The following is a 27,028-nucleotide window of genomic DNA, read 5'->3' on the forward strand; positions in this document are numbered from 1 at the left end:
GGGCTTCCATCCTAAGTGGGGGGGCAGATGCTCTCGCACAAGACCCCCCTACTCTCTCTGGGCTCTGTTGCCCGGTGTGTAATAATGACATGCAAAATGATAATGATGTGAAAATACTTTTAAACTAAGTGTGAAACAGTTATGAATAATTGATAGAAAATTAATATAATTATGAATATGAACGTTAATGACGAAAACAGATTTACACACCTGTAACTCCCTCGACTTCAACACACATTCACTTTCCTCATTTCTGCAAACCATGTCCAAAGTAACAATCAGGAGAAACATTCGAAATCAGCAGCATTGTGTCTCTGTTAAGTTGTTTCAGTTAACCAGCAACACCCAGCTCTGGATTTAGATGACCGCAGATGACCACAGATGACCGCAGATGACTGCAGATGACTATGGACCCAGAATCAAACTGAAGTCTCACTGATGCTCCTTTTAGAGTTGCGCTTCTTTGAGTCACCTGAGGTTCCCTGGTGTTACTGTGGGCAAGCAGACACTGTACTCGACCCAGTGTCCTACTGTGTGGTTGTACACTGGGCTACGGAACCTTCCTCGAACCTTCAGCAGCAGCTTCCCCGGGGCGTGGGGGCACCGTTCAGCCGGTTCTTCGAAAGGGCTCTGCCTTCCGCTCCCGTTCCGTTTCCCTCTTTCCGTCAGCAACTCTTCATCCTGACATTTTCCGGATAGACGCCGACGTGTCTCCCTGACATTTAGAGCTCATATCAATATTCAGCAGTTCGCTGGCTGAAGGAGATGTCCAAGCAGACGCTAGAAGGTCGGAGGCGTTTAAAGTCTCCGTCAACAATAACTCCCGTTGTGGGCGTCCGGGCGTCTTCCGAAGTCGAACCCTGAGAAGACGACGGCTGATGTTTCGCTGTGGCTCTCGGTGTCCTCCACTGAGGTGGACACAGCCAGGAGACAACCGGAATGCTGGAGGAATGAGAGGTAGGATGGAGGGTTCCACATGATCCCATGTTGAGTGCTGTGTTGCTCCGGGAGGTTACGTGATCCATACCCCGTGCCCAAGAGCTTCCTTCACACCAGCTGCCACTTTTACCACATTCAGCGTGGGACAGCTGGACTTCACACAGCAGAGCGTGACTGTCCACTGTGGTGGACATCTCTTCTGCCTCCTAGCTGCCTCCCACTGACTCACTAAGAGTATTTAATGAAACTTTCAATAATTAGTTTTTTATGCCACATAATTCCCCCCCACACCTTAGAGCAAGAAGACCTGCTAAAACGTGGCTGAACTGCCTGGTGTGGTACATCAAAAAGTAAACAAGGTACAGAACTTCATTAATCACACAGTTTTACTAATTAGTTTATTCATCACACTAAAGATGAATTAATTTATTGGATAATTAATATAGTTTGATGGACATATTTCTTAATAGAGTACAGCTCCTCGGAGCATCTCCTGCTGCTCCTGTTCTTCTCAAAGCCTGTAGAAGGACCCAGAAGGCCGTTCTCTGATGGCGTCACGGTTCGCCTGAACGTCTCGCTCTGTTAACGGTGGATCTCCTCTGATGGCGCCACCCGGTGGTTCCTTTTAGCGGCACACACTCACGGTACCTGGTGTTTCCTGTGTCCTGCTCCGCCTTCCCACTTAGCCTGGGCTTTGACCCCCTCCTGTTCACCTGATCCAGAAGCTCTTGTTCCTTTTGTCCCCATTGTACCTCTGAAGGACAGCAGGTAGCAGAGAGCCTGGAACCACCACCCTGTAGATGTGATTGACCGACGCTAGTCTGGGTCACGCCCACGTCCCACTCGAACCCGCAGTTCTGTGGGGTGTGGGGTTTTGAGCCTGAATGGGTCCTGGCTACACGTCCACATTCGCCTCACAAGTATGTGCTCACCCTTGTCTGACAAAGGATGTCAGTCTCAGTGAACGTGAACTCTTAGGTTCGAATCCCTCTTCCTGCTGTAGTTCCCTTGACCAAGGCGCTTAGAACTGGCACAGTAAAAATTACCCTGCTCTGTAAAAGAGTAAACCATTATCAGTAGCTGAACATTGCAAACTGCTCCGAAAAGCTTGAGTTGTATGAATAAATAAATAAAGAGCCTGTAGGTTCCTGGTTTGAGTCCCAGAAGAGCTTTGCTGTTGCACTTCACATTTCCACGTGTCCATGTGTACAGCTGAGAGTCTGATAAACGAATACACATACACACACTTTCTGAACCGCTTGTCCCAAACGGGGTCGCGGGGAACCGGAGCCTACCCGGCAACACAGGGCGCAAGGCCGGAGGGGGAGGGGACACACCCAGGACGGGACGCCAGTCCGTTACAAGGTAGCCCAAAGCGGGACTCGAACCCCAGACCCACTGGAGAGCAGGACCCGGTCCAACCCACCGCGCCCCCCTGATAAACGAATAGTTTGATTTAAAACATTAAATAATCTCAATGTCCACCACGAGGGTGCAGAGGTGGGAAGGGTGTATAAGCGTTGCCATGGTAACGCCAGAGGCAACCCAACAGAGTGATGTTCTTGCCTGGGGGGTCTCACTGTTCACCTTCAGCAGAGCTTTACGCGAATACAGTATTAAACAGCGCCGGGTCTGACCTACATACCCAGCCGGCGCTGTGGCGGGAGGACTGTTCCCCTGCGCCGCAGGGCTGCAGGTTCCCATCCTGACGTTGGGACGCGACCTCCTGGCACTGATGTGGCCTTGAAGCAGCAGGGAGAGCAAGTGCTTGTGGGTTTATTTATCACGGTGCTAGTAAAACCGGGAGCATTAACAAGAAAAGCACAAGAGCCTCGCGGACTCCGCACTGTTTCATATTAATATCCAGAAGCCGATGAACTCCTCCAAGGTGGAGCTTTACAGCGGTTGCCATGGAGACGGGCGATGATGCTGACATGAGGGGTTCCTGCTGTAGCTCTTTACCTGAGCAGGTGTTCATGCTTTGCCAGCTAGACCAGCTGCACCGTTCGCGGTCCGTTTCCCGCATATTCGAGGTGGTTACAGCAAGAAAACCGCAATGACCTCTGACCTTCGTCAGCAGAGCGATCACCTGGCGGTGGAAGAATCTTGATTGTTTCCTTGTTGGCCTAGAGCTGCGATCACCCGAGGTGTCCGAAACCGCGTGGCTCCAGTAGGTCGGCCTCGGGCAGCCACCTTCCCAGAGCACCGCAGTAAAAGAAAAGCAGCGAGGCGGAGGTGGCGGGGGGCCGGCGTCCGACAGGTGAGTCGGCGGTCATCGGCCTCGGGACACGGAGTCCCCCAGCGGCGCTAATGAAGAAGAGCAGGCGTGTGAAATAGCCCTAATGAGGGTAATTACGTGGTGCACGGCGCGGACGTCTCCTCCGGCGGAAGAAGCCAGGACCCCTAACTGGAGGAGACGTTTATGTTTTAATTTTCAGCACCATTTTAATCTTGCAAATAGGTTCACAGATGTATTTCCATCCTTTCGCGGTAACTGTCGTACGCACAACCTGGGACTCGACTCGTATCAAACGGGCGCCGACGCTGGTGCAGCACTTAATAAACAGCCAAACAACGAGGTTCTTTGTGTTCGGTTCCCAGCTAGAAGACAAGTGAAATCATCTGCGAACGTGATGGAATGACCTTTGTTGTGGTGGAACGACCTCCCCCTCTCACTCAGAACTGCTGAAACTCTGTCTACATTTAAGAAGGGTCCGAAAACTCACCTTTTCCGGACCCATTTCGCCCAAGATCTCCAGCTCATGTAAGGTGTAAATGTTCATGCACCGTGACTTCATGATCATCCCCAGATAAGCCTTTACACAGCTACTCCTGCATTGTATGTAAATGTTTGTGTATCGGGGGCGCGGTGGCGCAGCAGACTTGGCCGAGTCCTGCTCTCTAGTGGGTCTGGGGTTCGAGTCCCGCTTGGGGTGCCTTGCGGCGGACTGGCGTCCCGTCCTGGGTGTGTCCCCTCCCCCTCTGGCCTTACGCCCTGTGTTGCCAGGTGGGCTCCGGCTCCCCGCGACCCTGTATGGGACAAGCGGTTCTGAAAGTGTGTGTGTGTGTGTGTGTGTGTGTGTGTGTGTGTATATCTTAAAAACAATTGTAGGAAGGTGATCAGTATTAGTCTGTCTTGCGTTTTATGCACCTACTCGTGTGATGAACGCACACACACACATTTGCTGAAGCCACTTGTCCCAAGCAGGGTCGCAGCAAGCCAGAGCCCAACCCGGCAACACAGGGTGTAAGGCCAGAGGGGGAGGGGACACACCCAGGACGGGACGCCAGGCACCCCAAGCGGGACTCGAACCCCAAACCCGCCAGAGAGCAGGACCCGGTCAAGCCCGCTGCTCCACTGTGCCCCCCCGTGTGATGAACATCGGTGTATAAAGTGGAAAGAAACAAACTAGGTTTACTTAAGAATCACACATCTGCTGCTATGTGTCTTTCTCCTAATGTTATGAACGCATTGTATTTTCTCTAAGATGTACGTCGCTTTGGAGAAAAGTATCTGCTAAATGAATAAATGTAAATGTAAATGTAAATGTAAATGAAGACGGTAAATTGGAGTAAATGTGCCAGAGCCATGTAAGGAAAACACAAAGGTACGTGTATGGGCAGCACTTGGGGGCCCTGGGTTCGAATCCCTCCTCCTGCTGTAGTACCCCACATCGAGGTGCTTACCCAGAATTGATAGAGTGTGAGGTAGCCTGCAGTACAAAAGGGTAAATCGGTGTAAGTAGCTTTGAAGAGAAGTGCCACAAGTGGACAAGCGATAAGTGAGTAAATGTAAATATCAGTTTGTGTTGGTGACTCCAGTGCTGTGTCTCTTTCGAGCGCCGGGACCGCTCGGTGTGTGGCCCCTGGCCCACAATGATGGCATCACACCTAGGCCTTGGCGTCTCTCGTCCCTGTCGCCCAGAGGGTGTGGTGCGGTGGGGGGGGGGGGGTCGGAGCTGATCTGTCCTCACACGCTGAGCCAGATGCTTCCTAATTAGAGCCCTGCACTGATTTACATGCCCTGAACTCCCTGAACTGTTCCTGCTGCTCTGTGCTCTGCTAGATGTGACCACTGATCCCTGGGGGGGGAGGGGGTTGCTGGATCGCCAGCGCTTTGGACCGGACCCCCTGGCGGGGGGAGGTGACCCGGTGCCGGCGCTGCTGGCTGTGATCTCACACCGCCATGGGCCATTTGCATCGCGGTCCACATTTTGGCCACTTTGGCTTTGGGTTCGACTGTTCGTGGTGCCGTCTGCTTCGCCGGCGCCGCCCGAGAGACGCAAAACCCCGGCGACAGTCATGAGGACCACGTTGTCTACAAACTCAGCAGAGCATTTAGCACTGTTCAGCAGCAGCATCCCAACCCAGGATCCCCGTGGCAGAGTCAAGATCATTTGCATATGAGACACACTTTTCCAGTGGACCTGTGGAAGGCGCTGCTGAAAAACCCTCCTTAATAAACTGTTTTAATGGACTCTTAGTGATGTGTTGGAAACAGAAGCAAGACCTGCAGGTGTCCCACAGCCTGGAGCTGAGGTTGGACATCATCCTCCTTGAAGATGGACACTGCTGCTTTGACCCTGGCGGGAGCCCAAGGAGAGTGGATGCGTTAAGGAGAGAGAGAGACACAGGGAGAAAGGAGAGAGAGACAGAGACAGAGAGAGAGAGAGAGAGAGAGAGAGAGAGAGAGAGAGAGAGAGCGCTCGCCCTGAGTCCTGCTGTCTCCCAGACCCCCAGGAGCAGTTCTGCGCCGTGAAATGAGATGTGGGGCGTCTTCCGAAAACAAGCTCCACAGAAAGAGTCGTGTTTGGCGCCAAGTCCCTGTGACAGAAACACACACTGGACACTTTGTCCAAACTCAGAGGCGCAAGTCGTCTCATCAGAGGAAGCGCAGTCCTGCAAAGTCCTCCATGCGGCTCGGTGTGTCACTCAGACGGGGCTCATTTGCACCACACAGTTTGCATGGAAAGCGTTGTCCCCCCGTGTGGCTTTATCATGATTCATTGTTTTACCGCGTTGGATCACAGCAGATTTCACCGTTTCTGACACTCTTACACAGAGGAGAGCGGCGCCGCTGTCGCTCGTTCCCGAGCCCTCGGGCCGATGGGTCGCGGGAGCCCGGCATGTGACCTTCTAGAAGTTTCTTCTTCTGATCTCCTGGACAGGCTGAAGGGCTTCTTCTGTACGGCGCAAAACTCCTGTGACAGCGAGAGGGCGGAAGGCGCAGACAGCTCTGCTCTCGAAGGCGCAGCTCCCGCGAACGGCTCTGGGTGCGAGCACACTACGCTTCCACCTGCGCTCGATGACATGCCGACGGGGACACCTGTGTTCCTACTTTTCAGCGTTTAATTGGCATCGGAAAACAGAACTGTTGTCTCCCGATGGGTTCCTGATGGCAAAGGGCTCCTGAGTCGAAAAGAGCTCACATTCCCTGGGTTTCGCCTTGCAGAGCGCGCCTTTACCATGTTACACACGATTTACCGTTACCTTTCCAAACTACATGGAGAAATCTGAGCAGAGCATTCCATCATTTACCTTATTCTCCAGTGTTTTGCAGTGGCTTTCAGGTAAAACACTTTGGCCTCTTCCACAGATGAACATTTCACTTGAAATACGGAGCAGATGCACTTTCCGTCCAGTTCCTCTTGGGATAAATCAGAGGACAAGTCGCTGCCCTGAGGGATCCAGCCTGGTCATCTGTGACGTGTGAAGATGAGATGCTGAGCCCAACTTCCTAGTAGCAGCTTAGTGAAGCTGTGCAAGGAGAAACCCCCACCCCCGCCCCCCACATCATCATTGCGACCAAAGCTCACCGAAGTTGACCACTGTTTGTGTCTACATATTTTCATTATGCCAAAGTCACTTTAACTAAGTCACAATCAAAAAAAGCTAAATAATAATAATAAACTGACATTTATAGCTATTAATGAAAAGTAACTTAAAACTGAAAATAAAAATAGTTCATTTCCAGAAACTCCTGTTTGGTGCAGATCGTTGACAGACGATGATATATCATGGGATGTTATGATGTTCCTATAAACACGTGAAATGTTCCTCATCTTGTTACTGTCGACAGTGATGAACAGCAGACGGGAGCTGGAAACACTGTGGAAAAGAGTTGAATGAAGGTGGCCACACGACCCTGTTCTGTTTGGGTGCTCTTTACTGCCATCTGTTGGCCTGGAGGGTAAACACAGTGTAAGGATCCGGCTAAGCTAATGAGTTAGCCCAGATCCTCACGTGGATTCCAGAAAGGCGTAAAATTATATAAATCCAGATGGACACGGACAAAAGGAAGCTCTTCTTTTTAATATCTTGTGGGCAACTATGGATGACATATTTCACACAGCTGTCCTTACAATAAAATAAACAACATTAAAGTAATCTCCAAAACGTGCGAGGCACAAAAGGTGTACACGGCCAAGTATATCAGCCTGCGCGCCCGGGAGCGAGCATCGAGGGGGTGGAGCAACCCCTTAGTCTCCACCATGATACGTCATCATTACAACAGGTCACAAACAGTAGAGCAGTGAGCGTGAACAAGTGGTTGTGCCATAAGTTCCTGCAAATATGCCTCTGCTTAGAAGATGATCTGCTGGACTGGAAGCGAAAATGTGTTGAACTGCATAACCCGGGGACTCGAATCTTTAGCTCGGTCAGCTGGTCCTGTAGCCCGGTGGTTGTGCAACACGGCTCATTTGGCCGAAAGTCAGCGTGCTGCCAAGGGCTACGGGAGCGCCCCGTCCAGCAGCCGCCAGCCTCACCGCATTTGGGATTCGCTCCAAGTACCGCAGGACTTCAGCCAACGTGCAACATCTGGCTGACCGGGTTGGCGCCAGAAAACGAAGGAGGCAGAAGGTTGAGGCATCTGCTGCCTCACTTACCAGCTCTAATTGGGTGTGTGGAGTTGGTAAGGATGTAGTTTTAACACTTCTAACTCGTCCAGCGAGGTCATCGGGAAGGACGTGTAACTTGTACACATTCACACTTGTGGAAAAAAGGTCGCTTCATGCGTTCCGTTACTGCCTGCGACCGTAGAGGCCGATGCAGGGAAATGACATAAGTGATCCCCCTCTCCCCCCTTCCCTCCCTCCGCCCTCGTTCTCTCTGTCGACTCCAGGTGGACAGGACGGAGGTGATCCGGAGCTCCATCAACCCCACCTTCTCCAAGGTGTTCACCGTGGACTTCTACTTTGAGGAGGTGCAGCGACTGAGGTTCGAGCTCTACGACATCAGCAGCAGCCACAACGGGATCAAGGAGGCCGACTTCCTGGGGGCCGTGGAGTGCACGCTGGGCCAGGTGGGGCAGATGTCCGCTTCGCACCGCGACGCGTCAAAGCGCACCCCTACACGAGTCAGCGCAGCACACACACTCCCAATGCCCCGTGCGCACGCGCACTCCTTCGTGCCCCTGGAGCCTGTTGGACTGCACTCTTGATCGTACCCCTGTGATGGTGTCTCCGGTACGACTCCGCCTTTCATCCGCTGCCTCCGCTCGACACTTTGAGGGCGAACAGATCAACTCTAGAGCCGGAAAGTCGGACCTTTGAAACGCGGGCGGCTCTGGTGACGGTGGGGGGGAAAGGCGGTGAAAGCGCTCAAGGGCTCACTGCGTTTATCGTCCGTGTCGGTGCCACATGGTCTGCGTGTCCCAGCCGTCTGCCGCATGTGCTTGTGGTCGTGCCCCGTGGTCTGGGGGGGTGTGGATATTTACAGGCCTCGTGGATTCTGTTCGGTGTAGGTTTGGCTCCGTGCAGCTGCTCTGGAACCACGGGACGTGTGAATGACGTGAAAGGCTGTGGATGCTGATGGGGAGATGCCGACGATGTTAAACCATGCGCTGCGACTTATCGGGATTATTCCCTGCTTTGCTTTCCGAACACACTGACTCTGTGGCTCCGGGGCCCAGACAGATACCGGGCTTTGTGTGCAGACGGCGCCGCTTTGTGCTTCACACGCACGAGTTGTTTATCCGTTTCCTGCACGCCTCTCTCTTGGCAGCTCAGCCCAAATTTAAAGCCCCGCGTTCCGGCGCCACATTCGGCTCCCGCCGCCGCCGCACGCTTGTCTCTTTTGCTTTACAAGCTGCGTGCGGCGGCGCTGCTCTTGTCCAAAGAGCGCCTCCGCTTCATCCTTCCGCAGCACGACATTCCAGAAGGACCCCACCTTCGCCGCGGTCCATGTCACCCCCCGGAGGGGCTTTCAAAGAAACATCAAAAGGCGGAGTGTGCGTGTGCGTGCGTGCGTGCGTGTGCTGACGGCTCTCTCGCTCTCTTATCTCCCCCCAAACAGATTGTGTCCCAGAGAAAGCTCTCCAGAAGCCTGCTGAAGCAGGGCAGCTCCGCGGGGAAGTCCTCCATCACGGTGAGCAGACCCTCTGCTCCTGCCCTTCCAACGCTCCCCTCTGGTCCCGGCAGCTCGACCCGGCGGCGCACCTGAGTCCCGGCGTCTGCTCCGAACAAACACACCACCTGTGGGAAGACACACTTTGTCACTCATGGTTTGCAGGCAGCGAGTTCCTGGAAGAGTTTCCTTCTGTCGCTGCCAGGACAGAGTTACCCGTCCGTCCAGTTTTAATAAGCGCTGTGTCCTGAGCAGCGTCGCGGTGATCCGGAACCTATTCCACAAGCATTGGGCTCGAGGCTGACGGGGGCACATCCTGGATGGGATGCCACTCCATCGCAGTGTAGCCACACACACACACACACACACACACACACTTTCTCTCTCACCCATTCATTTCCTAAGGGGGACTTAGTGTCATCAGTTCACCTGAACTCCATCTCTTTCCATGGTGTTAGGAAACCAGAGCACCCAGAGGAAACCCGCTCAGACTTCACACAGACTGAGCGGGCACCGAACCCACGTTCCCTCGTACCACCCACCGTATTGCTCCTCCACAGAATTATGACTATTATGAATATGTCTCGTGATTTTCAGGCCTGTTTATGTTCTGCGCCTTAATTGTGTTTTGCAGAGTGTGAAAATAAGCAGGGGACTGTTCTCACAGAGCCGATACTCGCGCCCGCGTCTGAGTGCAGTTGAGTGCCGGAGCCCTAAAAAGGCTCTCTCCACATTTACATGAGAATGAGCGATTCCTCCGGAGCCACATCAGCCAAATGAAATAATTACTGTCCTGGAACTCGGTGCATCTTTTCTCCATTGTTCTCACACCTGCATGAAAACACACTGATTCTTTTACCTTGTTTTGTCTCCATGTGAAAAACCTCATAAAAGACGTTCATAAACTTCTGCAGAACTCACAGCGCGGTCCGCGCACACGCTGCCCCTCAGCTTTATTAGCCTCGTTGCTGCTGTGTCCACATGCAGAGGGAGGAGGATGCACAATGAGCTCAGTTCTCTTTCCCTCGACTGAAAGGGATTGGGATTGAGCAAAATATTGGGGAAATTGAGCGGTAGCTTTCGTTCTCTTCCCTGGTAACATTTGACAGCGAAGAGATCAGTTACACTTACAGTGAGCTTGTGAGGCCCATTAGAGGCTCCAGTGACTCTCCGCTCTTAGTCATAATAAACGGACAGTTAATATGCATATGAGACATGAAGAGCAGAAGGAGGGACAGATGGGTGAGCTGCGAACCAGTCCAGGGTTCTGTGAACGTTTCAGTGTTCTAGAGGGGGCTACAAAAACAAAATAGAGGTGTGAGGTCAGCAGGGGGCACCGTGGTTAGGGCTGCCTCCTTTGAATTGGAAGGACCTGGGTTCAAATCCCTCTGCTGCTGCGGTACCTTTGACTAAGGTACTTACCCTGAGTCGATGCAGTAAAAATTACCCCACGCCGCATAGATGGGTAAATCACTGTAAGTCGCTTAGCATTGTTCCATTGCAGTGAGAGCGATGGGAGCAAATATGTCGCCACGCCAGGCTGTGAGTCCCTCTCGCTCTTTCCTCTCTCCCTCTCCTGCAGATCATAGCCGAGGAGCTGTCAGGAAACGGTGACTACGTCGAGCTCTCGTTCAGCGCCAGGAAGCTGGATGACAAGGTACGGCCTCACAGCACTGCGGAGCGAATCTTGTGTTTTGAGACACGTATGACTCCTCCTAATGGAGGGAGAATGAGCCGGAAGTACGTGTGTATGTGTGCACGCACGCGGTCGATGTGCCCTCCCACGCATCAGAGGAGCTTCATCTGAGCGCAGTGTGTCCTTTACACTCTTAGTGGCTCCCTGGAGAAACTCCCTGTGATGACAAACAGAACCTGAATTAAATAAAGAGATGAAGATGAGACACAAATATGGTGAAACAAGAGGAGTGCAAATGGGGCGTTAGTGGAGGGGGCAGGGTCATTGAATGGGGCTGGTTGCTGGAGGGGGTGTGGCTGCGGGAAGGGAGGGGTAGTTGAAGGTGAACTCCACTGGGGTCCGTCTCACAGAGGAGTGTGTTTCACTATTGTTTATGGTCACACTGACGGCCGTAACAGTGGAATTCCCTTGAATTTTATTTTTTCAATTTGAATGCAGAACATTAGAGTTCAGTGTAGAAATTCTCTCCGTTACAGAGGAAGTACGACATTAATGTTATGGCTGCACATATTTAATAAAACGTGTGACGGAATGGAGGTCACTGGGGGGACGAGTGGAGCTGATCCCCGAGGGTGACATGGACCATCGCGGTGAAACACATCAGGGTCTCATTCCAAGGAAAAGCAATGGAAATGGATGACTGGACGCAGCATTCACTGTAACTGTGACCTTGGTAAGGTTGGAGGAAAGAGGAGAAGAGGATGAGCAGCAAGCAGATGGATGGATTCAGTCACAGTGACAGTGGACACAGCACTTTCAGCACAGAACTTTCTGGAAGGACTCTCTGTTTGCAGCTGGCAAGTGCTGAAATTGACTCAAGGGAATTTAGAACATGTGAGATGGCACTAGTGGACAATGCTCACCAACTCTGGACCAAGGAGCACCAGTGGGGCCCATCTGACCGTCGGCGGAATCCCCAGCTAGAGAAGTTAAAGGAAGTGACAGTGAGTCGAGATCCATCACCTTCGCCATAGAATCCAATATCAAAATCCAGTAAAATCATTCCTCTTGTGAACATCTATCTATCTATCTATCTATCTATCTATCTATCTATCTATCATGGCAACTGTCCATCCATTGGACCTTCATGGGCTCCATCTGATGAAGGGATTTGCAGTTCGGACACCATCTGGTTCCATGAGGCAGCAGATCTCCTGCAGGTGCTCGTCACACAAGCTACTGGACGTAGAGCTTCGCCAACACTCACCAGAGGCTCGGCGTCAATAAAACGCGCCGACTTGCGGTGAGGAGCTACAAGGAGGGATCGAAGGGTCACGACCCCTAAACTGAACATCGATCGCCGGGAAACCTGTCGGAGGCAAAAAAGATCGTTGCAGAGGAGCCGCGCATCTCCGTTCGAATTACCGCGAGCGTGAAGCCTCCCTTGGGCCATGAATAATTCAGCGAAGGAAGACTGACATCCTGTCGTCACGGTGGCACTGAGAGCAGCGTTTCCACACGGTGCATCGCGGACCACCTATTTTTAAATATTCAATATCGTTTGGACACCGCAGTAATACGATATCAGCCGTCCTGTTTCCCGGCGACAGAATGACGAGCCGATTGATTGATGAGCGTCGCGGTGGGGGCTGCTCATGAATAACGCTCGAAGGAACGTCAAAGTCACAGGAAGGTCCCTGGGCGACCAGGACCGCTGTCGTTTCTCCAAGGGACACACAGCGGTCAGAGTGCTGCGGGTGCGAGACACTGGTCAACGTCTGAGGTGACCGTCCACTAATAGGAGTCGCTGTGGAAGTGTGCAGTTTGATGGACCTGAACTTTTCTTTGTTGTGTGTGTGTGTGTGTGTGTGTGTGTATGTGTGTGTGTGTGTGTGTGTGTGTGTGTGTGTGTGTGTGTGTGTGTGTGTGTGTGCGCGCACATAGGACTTCTTCAGCAAGTCAGACCCTTTTTTGGAGATCTTCAGGGTGAACGACGACGCCACACACCAGCTGGTGCACAGGACGGAGGTGAGGCCCTGCTGACCGTCTGCGGTCCAAATGGAAACAGCAAAGGTCTCTTTTGCCCTGCACTTAAGATGCACTTGTGACCAGATCCTGGACTGACCACACACTCGAGTGCAAGACAATATTAGTTTTCACATATTTTCCGGAATTTTCAAAAAAACAAATCAGAACAAACGGTAATCAAATTGAAATCAAATTATTTTTTAAAAAATTGCTTATTTAAAGTGATTTTCAAGCAGAAATGGAATCGCTGTTGTCTTGGCAACAACCTCCTCCCTCTTATTAAACCTATTTGTCATATTTCCCCCACTGGTAGGATATTGGGCAAAATTAAATAGTTTTAAAAACTGTTTCAATATTTCAAGTGATTTGCAATCATAATTCCCCAAATACACAACACACAAATATTTATTAATATTTGTAATGTATAATGGAGGAAACATAGACACCCCCCCATCAGTGCGGTCAAGCGAAGGTGACCTGCGTGCTGTTACGTTTGTCCAGTGCTGTCGGAGACACACACACTCGTGTGGTGTGTGACCTGCTCTCCACCTGCTCTCCTGCAGACCATCATGAACAACCTGAACCCTGTGTGGAAAACCTTCAAGGTCTCGGTGAACTCACTCTGCAGCGGCGACCACGACCGCAAGTTGAAGGTACGAACAGGACGGCTGTTTCTAGGACACTTTCTGATGGGAGGTCACACGGGGTGATGGGGGAGCGAGGACAACGGTCCCACCTTGTGCTCAGGGTTCGGAAGAGCGCAGTGGTTTACTGGTCGCAGATGACCGCGCACGACCGGGGACTGACGACTGAACGCCGAGAGTCCATACACGTCCACTCTGTAAGACAACAATGATGAATGAGGCCGAGCTGTGGAGCAGCCTGTAGGTGGCGCAGTGGTGAAATTAACATTTTGACAGAGTATAAAAGCTGCAGATTCCTGGTTACCGTGGTAACCGTCAGTGAGTCACCTAGTGCAGCTCAGAGAAAAATTAGTAAAAGGAAGTAATCTTAAGGTAAGACTGAGTGTCCACAGCTGGATCAGTGCCCCCTTGTTTGAAGTGTAGTAAAATACTACTCTGTCAGTCAACAATGTCTTTGTACTTCAAGTGTTTCATGGATCCTCTGCTGCTAGAGGTGGAGAAGAAGCACCTCAGAGCTCCTCATCCTTCCTCTCCCTTCCCCACTCTTCTTCACTCTTCCTCACCTTTCTTCAACCTTCCCTTCCCTTCCTCCATCCTTGTTCCCCTGACTATTTCCCAGGTCTCTCAGTGTGTGTCTCTTTCCACCCAGTCTCTGTTGACTCCGCCCCCTTCGCCAGTGTGTGTGTGCAATCAGACTTACTGCTGTGAGATATAGAAGCATCTTGATTAAACTACATGTTAACAATTAAAGCTACATAAAAAGTGAAAAGTGACATCATCATAATGGTGACGTCCGGGTCGAGTTTCCTGTCCATCACTGCCGTGTGCTTGGCGAAGACACGCCCCCTCAGTCCTGGTCACTCAGAGGTCGCAGGTTCGAATCCCACCTCCTGCTGGAGTACCCTTGATCAAAGTGCTTAACCTGAACTGGTACGGTAAAACTTACACCCCTTTATAAAATGGTCAGTCACTCAGTGTATTTAGCGTAACACTGCGAGTGACACCGGTGAAGCGAGAGCTGTTGTGGAAGCCTGCAGCCAGTAGGGTGCGCAGTGGCCGAGGAGCTCCAGAGGGATGTGGTTGAATCCCAAAAAAGGACTTGCTGCTCTACCCTTGTTCTCAGTGAAAATCCGGCGACATAAATAGGTCGGATTTAAAACTATAATTTTCTCAACAGAGGGAAGGAAACGCAGCAAATAAATATTTTAAGGAAACAAGCGACTGGTAGCAGAAGCTCGTTCTGATGCTCCGCTGCAGAGGCTTCGGGGAATTCCTTGCTTGTTTTACTTCTCGGCGGTAAAGTCGTACGTCAGCAATGTTTTTACGGCAGCGAAGCCCCCGGCGCCACCGGGACCGCGGTGTTCGTCCTTCGTTTCCGCACGAGTCCTCAGAGCGGCTGTGGCGACAGGTTCGAGAAACCGTCCTCCTTTGAGCCCCGCTGACAGGCGCAGGAGAGCCGACGCAGAAGCTCTCCGAAAGCGAGGAATCGATGAGAGACTCACAGATGAGCGTTACAGTGACGTGACGCATGAGAGCGGCGACCTCATGTACCGCTGCAGTAAAGTCTGCGTCGTCGGCCCGCTGGAAAGGAGGCCGAGCGCCGGTTTCACGAAGGCCGCATTAACGGTCCGTAGCGCCGACGTCCTTCGCCTGGAAGCTGTTCCTCGGCCCACTGCCGACGGTCAAGCGACTGCTGTACGGTGAGCTCCATGTAGACCCCACTGTGCGAGGGGGTAAAGTACGAAAACTGTCTGTACAGAGTGCCTTCAGAACAAGGGCACAATGCAGAGTAATGTGTACCGTGTGCGGTAAGGTGTTTGATGAAGTATGCAGTGAGGTGTTCCGTGAGATGTGTGGTAAGGTGCTTGGTGAGGTGTACCTTCAGCTACCTCAGTGTGCTTTAGAGAAGATGAGCCCTCTGTTGGAAGAGCTCCGCCGTTTCACATCCCCAACGCCGAGTCGCTTAATGAATCATTCAGTGGATCTCGGCGCCTCCAGTTGCTCTCGTCCCACAATCGCTGCGGTTGCGGTTCAGCACTCGTGCTCAGTGTGGGTTGCAGGGCCAACAGAGGTGCTCCGTCCCCTGAAGGCTGCGGGTCGGCGCGCCGCTGAGGCTCCGCAGGGCTCACTGCGTGTCTCCTGGCTCCCTTCCAGTGCACGGTGTGGGACTGGGACTCCAACGGGAAACACGACTTCATCGGTGAATTCGAGACGACGTTCAAAGAGATGCGAGGAGCGATGGACGGAAAACAGGTAAATTCCGTCTGTCTCTCTGTTTCTCTGTCCATCTCTGTCTCTCTGTCCATTTTCCTGTCCATCTCCCTGTCCGCCTGTCAGTCATCATTGTCTCCAGCCCGAGGTCAAGGCTCCTTCAGAGACGTCACGACGGGTCTGATGGACGCTGCTGGTCGTGACTCACAGTGACCAATGTCCCTCACAGGAGGACGTGACCTTGGCCGCATGACCGGAGCCTTGGGCAGCAGCGCTCTGCCTCACGATCGGCTACATTATAGGCTCGTGAGCATATTGCAGGTGTTTCATGGACACAAAAATAGCTGGTTTTCCTGCCGCTGATGATCTTCTCCTTCGAGAAACACTCCCGCGTCTCCTCAGCGCGTTCCTTCGGGACGCTGCTCTGCTCCTCACACGTTACTGAAGCTCTAGATGAAGCTCAAGGTGTGTGTTTGCAGCCCAGAAGTACTTTGCTCAGGGAAGCTGTGATGTTCACCTGCGTCGTCCACCTCTCATTGTCCTCGCTGTAGATGCAGTGGGAATGTATAAACCCCAAGTACAAAGTGAAGAAGAAGAACTACAAGAACTCCGGTATCGTCATCCTGAACCAGTGCAAGGTGAGGTGCCCCCCTCCCCCTGCAGCCCGCCCCTATTGCGGTCACATTTCCCGGGTCACGGTCGTAAAAGATGCTCTGAACATCAATTCCTCGGAGGTAGAATGACAAGGCGACAGGTGAAGATGCTAATTCAGCTTTATTTATTAGCCAGTTATACAGAAAAGGGTGTAAAGTGTATTTCCGCGGGCCGTTACTGCGCTTCTTCACTCCATCCGTTCGTTCGGCTACTTCTAGAAGAAACCCGTGGATCTGATGGTTCATCGTTTTGCTCCATTTATCGTAACATTGAGACGGACAGACGACAGTCCAGAGCTCCATCCATCCGGGGGGATTGGGGGGTAGCCTGCTGTTGTACCCCAGGGTGACACGGTGAGCTGACGGTGCCGTTGCTGCCCACAGATCATCAAGATGCATTCCTTCCTGGATTACATCATGGGCGGCTGCCAGATCCAGTTCACAGTGAGTGTATCTCGTGGAGGAATTAGAAAGTCGCCGTGTCTTTCTGTCTTTTTGAGTTTTCCGTCTCCCCAAGTAGCCGAAAGGTTTGACGGCGCCCCGAAAGCCCCCCGTCGAGTTGCTCACGCTGCGTGTTTCAGTGGCTCTTTAACAATGTGTGCGGAGCTTCTCTTTATCCCCTGAGCGCAATAGTGGGGGGAGGGGGGGTTCGCGCATTCAAACCTATCATGTGTATGACACATTTGTTCCAATTCCAAAAATCTGTACGTTGATAGATTTCTTTTAAACAACTTTGGTTTTATTTCACCAATTAACCAAACTCGTTCATTTTTTTAAATTCTGGGAAATAAATTGGAAAACGTCACTGTGACATAGCCCACCTTCGAGTCACCGAGCACCTGGGGATGGAGGGTGTGGTAGAGCTCCAACTCAGCTCTGTAGTAACCCCTATCCCCCCACACACAGTACACACGCTGCAGTAAACGGGGGGGTATAATGGAGAATGGCAGGCGACTGGCGCCTCATGCCACTTCTCCTCCCAGGTGGCCATCGATTTCACGGCCTCCAACGGGGACCCGCGCAACAGCTGCTCGCTGCACTACATCCACCCGTACCAACCCAACGAGTACCTGAAGGCCCTCGTGGCCGTCGGCGAGATCTGCCAGGACTACGACAGGTGAGCGACCCCAGACGAACAAGTGACGGACGCACTACGGTATCGTTATATTGCTGGTGCAAAGACGCACGCACACGCACACTGTCTCAACTGCTTGTCCCATACAGGGTTGCAGGGAGCCAGAGCCTAACCCACTAACACAGGGCATGGGGCCGGAGGGGGAGGGGACACACCCAGGACAGGACGCCAGTCCGTCGCAAGGCACCCCAAGCGGGACTCGAACCCCAGACCCACTGGAGAACAGGACCCGGTCCAACCCACTGCGCCACCGCGCCCCCTCCCAGTGCAAAGAGTGACACAAATAAATTAGGGCATAAACAGCATAAGCAGCATCTGCCTCCACAGCAGTCTAAGCCCCTCCTGTCTTCCCCAGCTCATTTACATACTGTGGCCTCACCTGACCCTCACCAGCCAATAAGGTGCAGGCGATGATCCCGGTGGTGGCCCTGGCTACGTGCCACACACACTATGCCGGTTTTATTGACCTTAAGACCATGTGCTTGGCCACACTGCCTCTGCAGTCTCCGCACCTCGCTGGATCAGCACAAGTGGCCCTCGTGTCGGATTCCCTTCCTCTTCCCTCAGCAGGTGGTACCGCTGGGTTTCAATACAACGACCTTCTGTGTGACAAACGATGAGGCTGTTTTCCGCCTCTTATCGATCTGTGGTTTTTATACTGTATGTGCTCGGCTCGTTACGCTGCCGCTCCGGGATGTCGAAGAGCTTTTCCTCAGGTAGTCCGGGACAGCGGCAGCTGAGGATCAGAAGGGGCTCAACCAGCTGAGCCTCGGCTTTACCCTAGGAGGGTGGGACGGACCGCAGTCGGTCCTCGCAGACTCTCGTGACGGGTTGCGGTGCCGTTGACTGCCTTTCCTCTCGGACCCAGTGACGACCCTCTTCTTTTTTCTCTCCATCCAGCGACAAAATGTTCCCAGCGTTTGGCTTCGGAGCCCGGATCCCACCCGACTTCAAGGTACGCGGCAGCAGCGACGAGGCAGGAGGGTCGCGAGCAGTTTGCACAAGCGCTCCGAATGTGAACTCTGCTGGCAGTCGTCCCCACAGCGTCCTCCCTTCAGGAGAGCGCAGTCGGGTTCGAGGGCTTTCTCCAGCTTCCCACCCATCTTGCCATCAGTAGCTGTCTGCTGTGCTTTGATGGCGGTAGAGAGCAGATGGGAGAACAGCTCTGTGTCACAGTGCAGGGCGACGCTGATTCGAACCCGAGATCATAGGGGGATCTGAAGGCCTCTCTCAACATGTGTCTAGAGGGCTCCTCTTCCCAACCCAGTTCTCTTGTCTTTCCGAGGGCCTCGAGAGTGAGCCGATGGGTCTGTGGCCTGTTCCAGATCAGCTTCGGGCGCTGAACCACACCCACCGCATATTCTAAACTAAACCATATCCATCAAAAGTTATGCCTGTGTGTGTGTGTGTGTGTGTGTGTGTGTGTGTGCGCGCACACCAGTAATTAACAGTCTACCTGTGTTCTGCAGGTCTCTCATGATTTTGCTGTGAACTTCAATGAGGACAACCCAGAGTGTGCAGGTCAGCATACAATACCTCATCTTTGTGTGTGTGTGTGTGTGAGAGAGAGAGAGATTATGCATGCTGAGTTTGGACTATTGGGACTGGAGAACTGGGATTGGCCAGGAATCTTGTCCCAGTGTGTACTGGTGGCTCAGGGTGTCTTCATCGAGACCGCGGTAAAGACCATTATCTGCGTTGTATTCTGGCTCTTTCCGAGGACCAAAGCTCTTCCTGCGGTTGCAAATTTACCGTTTTTTCCTCTCTTCCAGAGATGAGTTTAATTAAAGTGGAATTACTGTTCCTGAGCAGATATTTCCTTCAGAAAAGACACACCGAGAAAGTCTGAGTTGAGAAATCCGATTATAACTTGAAACTTTAGCCGCTTCTGTCTCTCACTTGAGCTTTTGCGGAACCTGGAAATGCTCATTCAGCAAAGTAGGTTCTTAGGAGCTCATTGTAGCTCTACTCTAAACACACACACGCACACACACACACACACACACACACACACACACACACACACACACACAGGCGCACGACTTGTTCAAAGAAAAACAGAAAGGAAAACAAAGTGCACAATGAGGTCCTGAGCAATGAGATCACGTGGAGCTGAGAGGATGAACCCCTAGGGGGCGCTCTCACCCCCCCCCTCCCTTTCTGTGCTACGTGTTGCGTTAGGGTTAGGGGTGCGAGGCGGTGATCACACCTGGTAAAACAGACTGGACGCTGAGGTATTTCATCCCTCCTTTCAATCTTGATCGTTTGCGTTTTAGACGCACTGAAGGTCGACGTGAAGGTGGAGGACGCCGGTTGGTGTCCTTCGTCAAGGAGACCGGAAGGTTCCTGTCTCTGCTGACCTCTAGTAGAAGGAAGAAGGAGCCAAAGAAAGTCATGACCTCCTCTTTGGTGTCTTCAGCCTCTTTGCACTTACATTTATTTAATTTCTTCACTAGTCTGGCTGCTCCTACTGGTTTCATTGGCAGCTTCACTTTGTCGTTTCTTACGTTTTTATTCATTTAGTTGACGCTTTTCTCAGAGCGACTTACTGTGTTTTTCCCATTTACTGGAGCAATTTAGCATAAGTACCTTGCTCAAGGGTACTGCAGCTGGATGCGGGAATCAAACCCCCGACCGTTGGGTGCAAAGGCAGCAGCTCTAACCACTGTACTAGCAGCTTTGTTAAAACAGGCCAGCAGGCGGTGTAGCGTTTAGAGCTGCCACCTTGCGGTGCGAAGGCCCTGGGTTCGATTCCTGTTCCTGCCGTAGTCCTTTTGTTCAAGGTTCTGAAGCGGAACTGAAAGTATAAGAATTACCCTGCTGCGTAAGTGGGTAAATCAGTGTAAGCAGCTTTAGTGTGGGAAGCTCACGCTGTAAATCACCGTGGAGAATATGACGGGTAAATGAATAAATAAGGGATAGCAACTGTGTATGGAAGAAAGCCTCTTTTGGGGGTGGGCAGGGCTGCGACACTAACTGCTGTATCCAGAGCTCATGAATAATGTATCACAGCCACATAAAAATAATTTGCTGCTTGACAACATCATCTTTGGCAAACGGAGAAAGTAACAGAAAGCAGCGAAAGCGGGAATCAAGCGGGACTTTTTCGTGACTTTCTCAGCCAATGGGCGAGAGGCCCGGAGCAGCGAGGAGGGGCTCGGGCTCGAGGTGCCCCCGCTGGCTGTCGACCCCGGGGTCACCCGAGGGACGGGCTGGCGCCCCGAGCCGAGCCGAGCCGAGCCGAGCCTGGCGTTCCGAGCTCGGCCCGTCAACACGCGGCTGAAAATGGGTGATTCATAGAGTGTTCTGTGAAAGAAATGTTCTACATTATTCATATCAACACACTACATTATTCGTGTTAAATTCATATTTGTATTTTTGTTATGTTCCCTTATGGAGAAACGGCTCTCGACACGTACATGAATAAATGGGGCCCATAGTAACAAACATTACCATTTTACAAAGCGGAAGCACTCAGACTTAAAAAATAGATTTGAAAAAGGCGACACGGGGACTGCGGAGCATCTGGGAGGCGTGACGCTCGAAACATTACCACGGTTATGGAGACACGCGTCCGGGAGGATACCGGCGGGGAGCACAGGCGGCTGACGGGAGCGTCGTGCCGGAACAGACAGGAGAGAGCCGGGGTGTCGAGTTGTGGCTGTTACCGATGACTTGAATAAAGGTGCGGGTTCACCGTCAGAGGAGCGTCAGCCACCCGTTCGGCACGAGAGTCTCACAGGTTTCCCATGCGCCGCTTCACCTGCTCAGGTATCCAGGGCGTGGTCGAGGCGTACCAGAACTGCCTGCCCAAGATCCAGCTGTACGGGCCCACCAACATCGCCCCCATCATCCAGAAGGTGGCCAGCTCTGCCTCCAGGGAGATGCATGCCAAGGAGGCCATGGTGAGGCAGTGCCAACGCCCCGTGGCCACACCCCCCGCCGCCACCGTCTTTTTTTACGCAGCTCTCTCTCTCTCTCGCGCCCCCCCAGCAATACTTCATCCTGCTCATCCTGACGGACGGCGTCATCACGGACATGGCGGACACCCGCGAGGCCATCGTGCACGCCTCCCACCTGCCCATGTCCGTCATCATCGTGGGTGTGGGAAACGCCGACTTCGGCGACATGCAGATGTTGGACGGTGATGACGGCATCCTGCGCTCGCCCAAGGGGGAGCCCGTCCTCAGGGACATCGTCCAGTTCGTTCCCTTCCGCAACTTTAAACACGTGAGTTCTCCGCCGGGCCGCCACCGGTTGGGCTCCAGTCACAACCCCCCGCATCCAGGTGGCGTAGCAGATAGAGCTGCTGTCTTTAGACATGAAGGTTACAGGTTTGAATCCCCCCTTCCTGCCGTAGGGCCCTTGATTGAGGTACTTACCCTGAACTGACAAGGTGTCCACAAGGTCTGCTTTACCGCCCCCCCCAACTTTTCTCCAGAGCAACTTATACTAATTTATCCATTTATACAGCAGGGTAATTTTTACTGTGTCAGTTAAGGTGGGCTGTCAGTTCACTGTGCTTTTGTGCAGGTTCTGGTCCAACATAAATGAGCCCAGAGCCACAGCGTACAGCAAGCACAGCTCACACCGTGTCACGCCGAGCGTGTGTCGCGCTCCAGCCGTTTCCCCCTGCTCGGTAGTTCGAGGTACAACCAGGTAAACAGCAGCAGCTCACTCGGCCTGCCTTCGGACCCCGCGGACGTCCAACCACGCAGCCGCGGTCCCGTTCCGCTTGCTGGACCGTACGACCGGCCCCTGTTTAATTATGAGAAGCGCTGGAGCGTGGCTGCTGCTCTTGGCCTCAGGTTCCGAGGGGCCGCAGGGGACCAGAGGAGCCCTGGAGTCCACTGATGCTTTAGCTGTAGGAACAGGGTCCTCCTGCTCTTCGTACACTGTTTTACACCCCTCCCTGCACTGCCTTTTCTTCACGTGATACACAGTGTTGGAGCCAGTTCCACCACCCCCCACCACCCACCCAAGTCAACGGGCAGTTTCTCCCTCCGGCCTTAATGAGGGAAAGGAAGTGTCCTCCGGTGGGAGCAGCTGCTGATTGAATTTGTGTCACTTGGATGTGAAAACGCAGAGCGTGGTGGGGGGCTGGTGCAGGACCACTGTTTAAAGTGTGGAGGAGAAATTAGAGTAGCAGGGAGGAACAGACAGGAAATAAATGTGGGCAGGTGAATAAGACTGGCATTTCCTAAAGATCACAATGAGGTGAAACACAGTATTGAGCTCCTGTAGCCCCCCTCACAGTTGCGCTCTCCTCTCGCACTGCTCCCACTGAGCACACCTGGAGGGGGAGGAAAATGCACCCAGGCGGCGCCTCCCCTGGCCGCGTTGGGCACTGCAGCCCCTCCACACCTCAGCCCCCACATCTGCAAGGTGGAACTCGTCATATAAATGGTCCCTGGTCTCGCTCTGTTCGCTTTTGCTCAAGGCTGCTGAGTTGGTTCAGATATCTCTGCTCTGTGACATTATGACGAAATACAGAGCTGGGCCATATTAATCTCTTAAAAATAGTGCAGTGGTGTTTATACAAAATGCATAGTTTCAATCTTCAAGAACCTGCATTATGCAAGTTGGAAATGAATCTCAGAGATTTAAACATTCCTTTTTTTGTGTGTGTATCAGAAATTTTTCTCCAAACTGCTGTGCAAATCAAAATAAATGAAAGTGTATCAAAAACACACAAAGCGCTTTACTTACACACACACACACACACACACACACACACACACACACAGGACTATGAACACAGCCTGTGCGTCTGATACCACCATGTTGCTGGTTCACATCCCTCCAGCAGCTCCAATAGAAGTGACATTCAAATAATAAATACATAGATAATCACAGCACATGGTGTTGGACTCAATTTTTGGGGCTGTGAGGAGATCTGGAGAAAAGTGGCTCTCAAAGAGACGGGTTCGAGACCCTTCTTACACGTGGGAGGGATTCAGCAGCTCTGAGGTGCATAGGGAGCTCATTCCGCCACATCAGAGGCAAAACTTTAAACCAGTGGGTTTTCAGATTCAGCAGCGTAGGAGCAGCACACCTTTGTCCAAAGATACTTGCAGTGTGAGGTTTACTGAGCCACTTACACTGATACCCCCATTTATGCAGCTAGGTAATATTTACAGGGTAAGTACCTCGATTAAGGAGCTATGGCAGGAAAGGGATTCAAACCCGTGTCCTTTGGTTGCAAAGCAGCAGCTCCAACTACTATATTAAACCCACTTACCCAACTTGAGACTCTTCCACTGACAAATACTGAAGCCGCTCAGGTCAGTTACCACATTAAAAGGTCCAACGGCAGTACTGCATCTCCAGGCCCTTCTGGTCAGGAAAGAACAGCTGGTCTGACCACCACTATGTTGCAGGTTCTATACCTGCCGCGATCGCCGAATCACTACAGCTCTCCACAATAACGCCAGGTACAGTAGCTTGCCGCTCAGACCTACTCTGTGTTTTGTCCTCAGGCGTCCCCCGCAGCGCTGGCCAAGAGCGTCTTGGCCGAGGTTCCCAACCAGGTCGTCGACTACTACAACAGCAAGGCGATCAAGCCCAAGTGCGCCTCCGACTACGAGTCTTCCAGGACCTTCGGCCCCTAGCGGCCCCTCGCGGGCCCCGGCGCGGCTCGCGTTACACATACAGCACGTTTCGGTGATTTTGAAACTAACGTATTTTTTTGCATGTGTGGTCACTGCAGCTCGTGTGCGTGACCCCGTTGTACCAATAAACGACATTTGTATGGAGAAAAAATAACAGAGTAAGAGGTTAGACCCACTGAATCCTTTACGTCCAGTAAAAGCATGTCGCCCCGGAGTTTGTTGAACGTACGAGGTGCGTGTGCGTGTTTGTTTTTATACGAGTTTGTTGAGATTTCTTACATTTCGTAATATTCTTACATTGTAAAGCATTTTGGATCACTGGCGAACGACTAGCGATGTGTTGTAGCGTCATTGGCATCGCCCAAGCAGCTCAGGCAGATGCATGGACTGTGTTTTGCATGTCAGTAATAAAGGAGATGCTGTTTTTCCATGGGCTCTCTGCTCATTTCGGGGTCCTGCGACACTGACGCTCTCGTGCTTTTTCACTCCTCACCTCAACAATGTAGCAATGGCAGGACAGTGTGGTCACTCACCGCATGTCAGAGACCCTTGGAGGCATTGCAGGATTTTTAAAGTGCCTCTAAATTTCAGTTAGGACCTAGAAGTCAGTTATTTATATATCAGACATTTTTGTCCAAAGCAACTTCAGATGAGCTCTATGTAGTGTTATCAGCCCACGCACCTTATTCACCGCAGTGACTCACACTGCTAGATACACTACTTACAATGGGTCACTCATCCATGCATCAGTGGAACACACACCCACACACACTATGGGGGAACCTGAACATGTATGTTCCACTGTTGCTTGTATTTGGAGTGTGGGAGGAAACCCACACAGACGTGGGGAGAACATGCAAACTCCACACAGACTGAGCGGGGATCAAACCAATGTCATCGTGCGGCACCCAGCCGCTGTGAGACAGCAGCGCTACTCACTGTGCCACCGCATCACTCAGAGATTTAAAAGTCCTTGTTGATCTCTTTGTCTCACAAGTGAAGTTGGTCCTTCTTACCAACCTCATACTTCAAGAGCTTTTTAATCATCTTAGAAAAGAACTAATGATTATTAACCATCGCTTATCCGAGTCTTTTCGCCAAAGTGAAGTACAGTGGGAGCTTCGGAGACTAAGCTGCTTACAACGTTTTACACATTTACAGGGCATGGTAATATTTATGGTACCAGTTCAGGGTAAATACCTCGATCAAGGACACTACAGCAGGAGAGGGATTGAAACCCAAGTCCTATGGCTGGAAGGCTGTGGCTTTAACCACTGGTGTCTCAATCAAGCAGTAGCTTTGAAAACCCTTGACATGGAGTGTATGGTTACCCTGAGGGTTTGCCTGTAAGAGCATGGTGATACAGTGAGTGCAGGCATGGCTCTGTGTTGGTGTGTGTGCGCGTGTGTGTGTGTGTGGTGGTTTGCACACACCAGTACACATCGGAGGCTGTTTTAAATTAATTACAAAGGAGAATAAGCTGTTCAGTCTGCAAACCCCGTTTCACTCTGTGTCCATCAGGTAAATTACTGAGCGAGGCCATGGCCACCGATGTCTCCGACGTCACTACAGACGAACTGCAGCACAACACCAAGACTGCGCTAAAGCTCCTCTTTGCTCACACCTGCTTTTCGGTTCTTTGGTTTTCCTGGGATCAAAACCGCTGTGTGTGTGACGTGCGCATTTGAAGTCGGTGGAAAAGTGCAGTGAATATAAAGTAGGGCATTTACAGCATTGTTTCTGGGGTCCATCAGTGAAGACTTGAGTGTAACAAAGGGAATGGAAAGGGGACATAAACCTAAATTTTGACCTTGGAGGACCGATCATATGAGACGTTATATATAAATACATGTAAAAAATGTAATGTATGCTTTTCCAATATATATGGAACACATTTCAGACTTAATAAGACAAATTAAATGATAATAAATTAATGAGGTGTGAACAGCCAGGTACTCACTTGCAATATGGACCTCTAGAAGGACTGTTACACCTATTAAGGACACAAATGGGAGGTTACACTTTCATTATACCTTTCATACATCAAGAAGTAAATTTAGGAAACAGTTACCTATTAAGAAATGAATTAGGTGCACTTCCAGTCCTTCCTGAACAGCTTAAATATATCTTAAGATATTCATTTGTCATTATACTTGAAGCCAGTCTCCTTTCTATTATACACACAAGTGAATTTAAAATGTATCAACCAGCCTTGATACACGTAGATAGAATGTGCAAGCTTACATGCATTTACTTTTGTTAAAATTGTAATGAATCTAGTGAAATACACGCAGACAAACACTAGGCTGTGAAGACACTGACTTAACCTGAAGGTTGCTTGTTCCAATCCCAGAAAGAATGTTGCTGTAGTAGGATAGAACCCGGTCTGGTATAATCGGTGGTGTTACCATATGGTTTCTCAGAGTCACCGCATGATGGTGGGAGTGCCACTTGGCTCACAACTGCTGTCACACGCCGCCGTTAGCACAGGTCGTCACCAGGAGCACCTGTTACCTCCAACGGAGTGTGACTGGGTGGAGGACATCTGCTTAAATCAACCGGGAAGGTCATGGGTCACTGACAGCAAATACCGGCTGCATCTAACCATTCAGTTGCTAATACACACTGGATGGCTCTACAGTGTGTGCTCAGGGTGCTGCCAAAAACTGCATTAATCAACAAACAATTAAAAAACCACTAGTGGAAATTTTCGCATTCTGTATGTATGAAGAATTACGGGGAAAAAAAAAAAAAAAAAAAAAAATCATTTATTGTTTAGATGTTAAGACATTGGGATGACACTCTGGTGACCTGGTATGTGAAAA

The 27,028-nt window shown here is 51.5% G+C and overlaps 1 protein-coding gene across 3 annotated transcripts in view; it reads left to right on the forward strand.

The window, feature by feature from the left end:
• Positions 1–24,573, forward strand: part of cpne4a (copine IVa) — a 36,812-nt gene extending 12,239 nt beyond the window's left edge. The window contains exons 3-17 of one of the 3 annotated variants that reach the window (XM_018734577.2): positions 8,063–8,242; positions 9,235–9,306; positions 9,920–9,982; positions 10,868–10,942; positions 12,866–12,949; positions 13,513–13,602; positions 15,748–15,846; positions 16,356–16,442; positions 16,842–16,901; positions 17,441–17,574; positions 18,493–18,547; positions 19,062–19,113; positions 21,364–21,497; positions 21,586–21,822; positions 24,072–24,573. In XM_018734577.2, coding sequence (XP_018590093.1) covers positions 8,063–8,242; positions 9,235–9,306; positions 9,920–9,982; positions 10,868–10,942; positions 12,866–12,949; positions 13,513–13,602; positions 15,748–15,846; positions 16,356–16,442; positions 16,842–16,901; positions 17,441–17,574; positions 18,493–18,547; positions 19,062–19,113; positions 21,364–21,497; positions 21,586–21,822; positions 24,072–24,203 — 1,554 coding nt within the window. In that variant the 3' untranslated portion in view covers positions 24,204–24,573. The remainder of the gene's footprint in view (positions 1–8,062; positions 8,243–9,234; positions 9,307–9,919; positions 9,983–10,867; positions 10,943–12,865; positions 12,950–13,512; positions 13,603–15,747; positions 15,847–16,355; positions 16,443–16,841; positions 16,902–17,440; positions 17,575–18,492; positions 18,548–19,061; positions 19,114–21,363; positions 21,498–21,585; positions 21,823–24,071) is intronic. The other 2 variants (XM_018734578.2, XM_018734579.2) reach the window with 2 other exon arrangements.
• The last annotated feature ends 2,455 nt before the right edge of the window (positions 24,574–27,028 follow it).

This window comes from Scleropages formosus, chromosome 18, assembly GCF_900964775.1.
Source record: "Scleropages formosus chromosome 18, fSclFor1.1, whole genome shotgun sequence".
NCBI lineage: Eukaryota > Metazoa > Chordata > Actinopteri > Osteoglossiformes > Osteoglossidae > Scleropages > Scleropages formosus.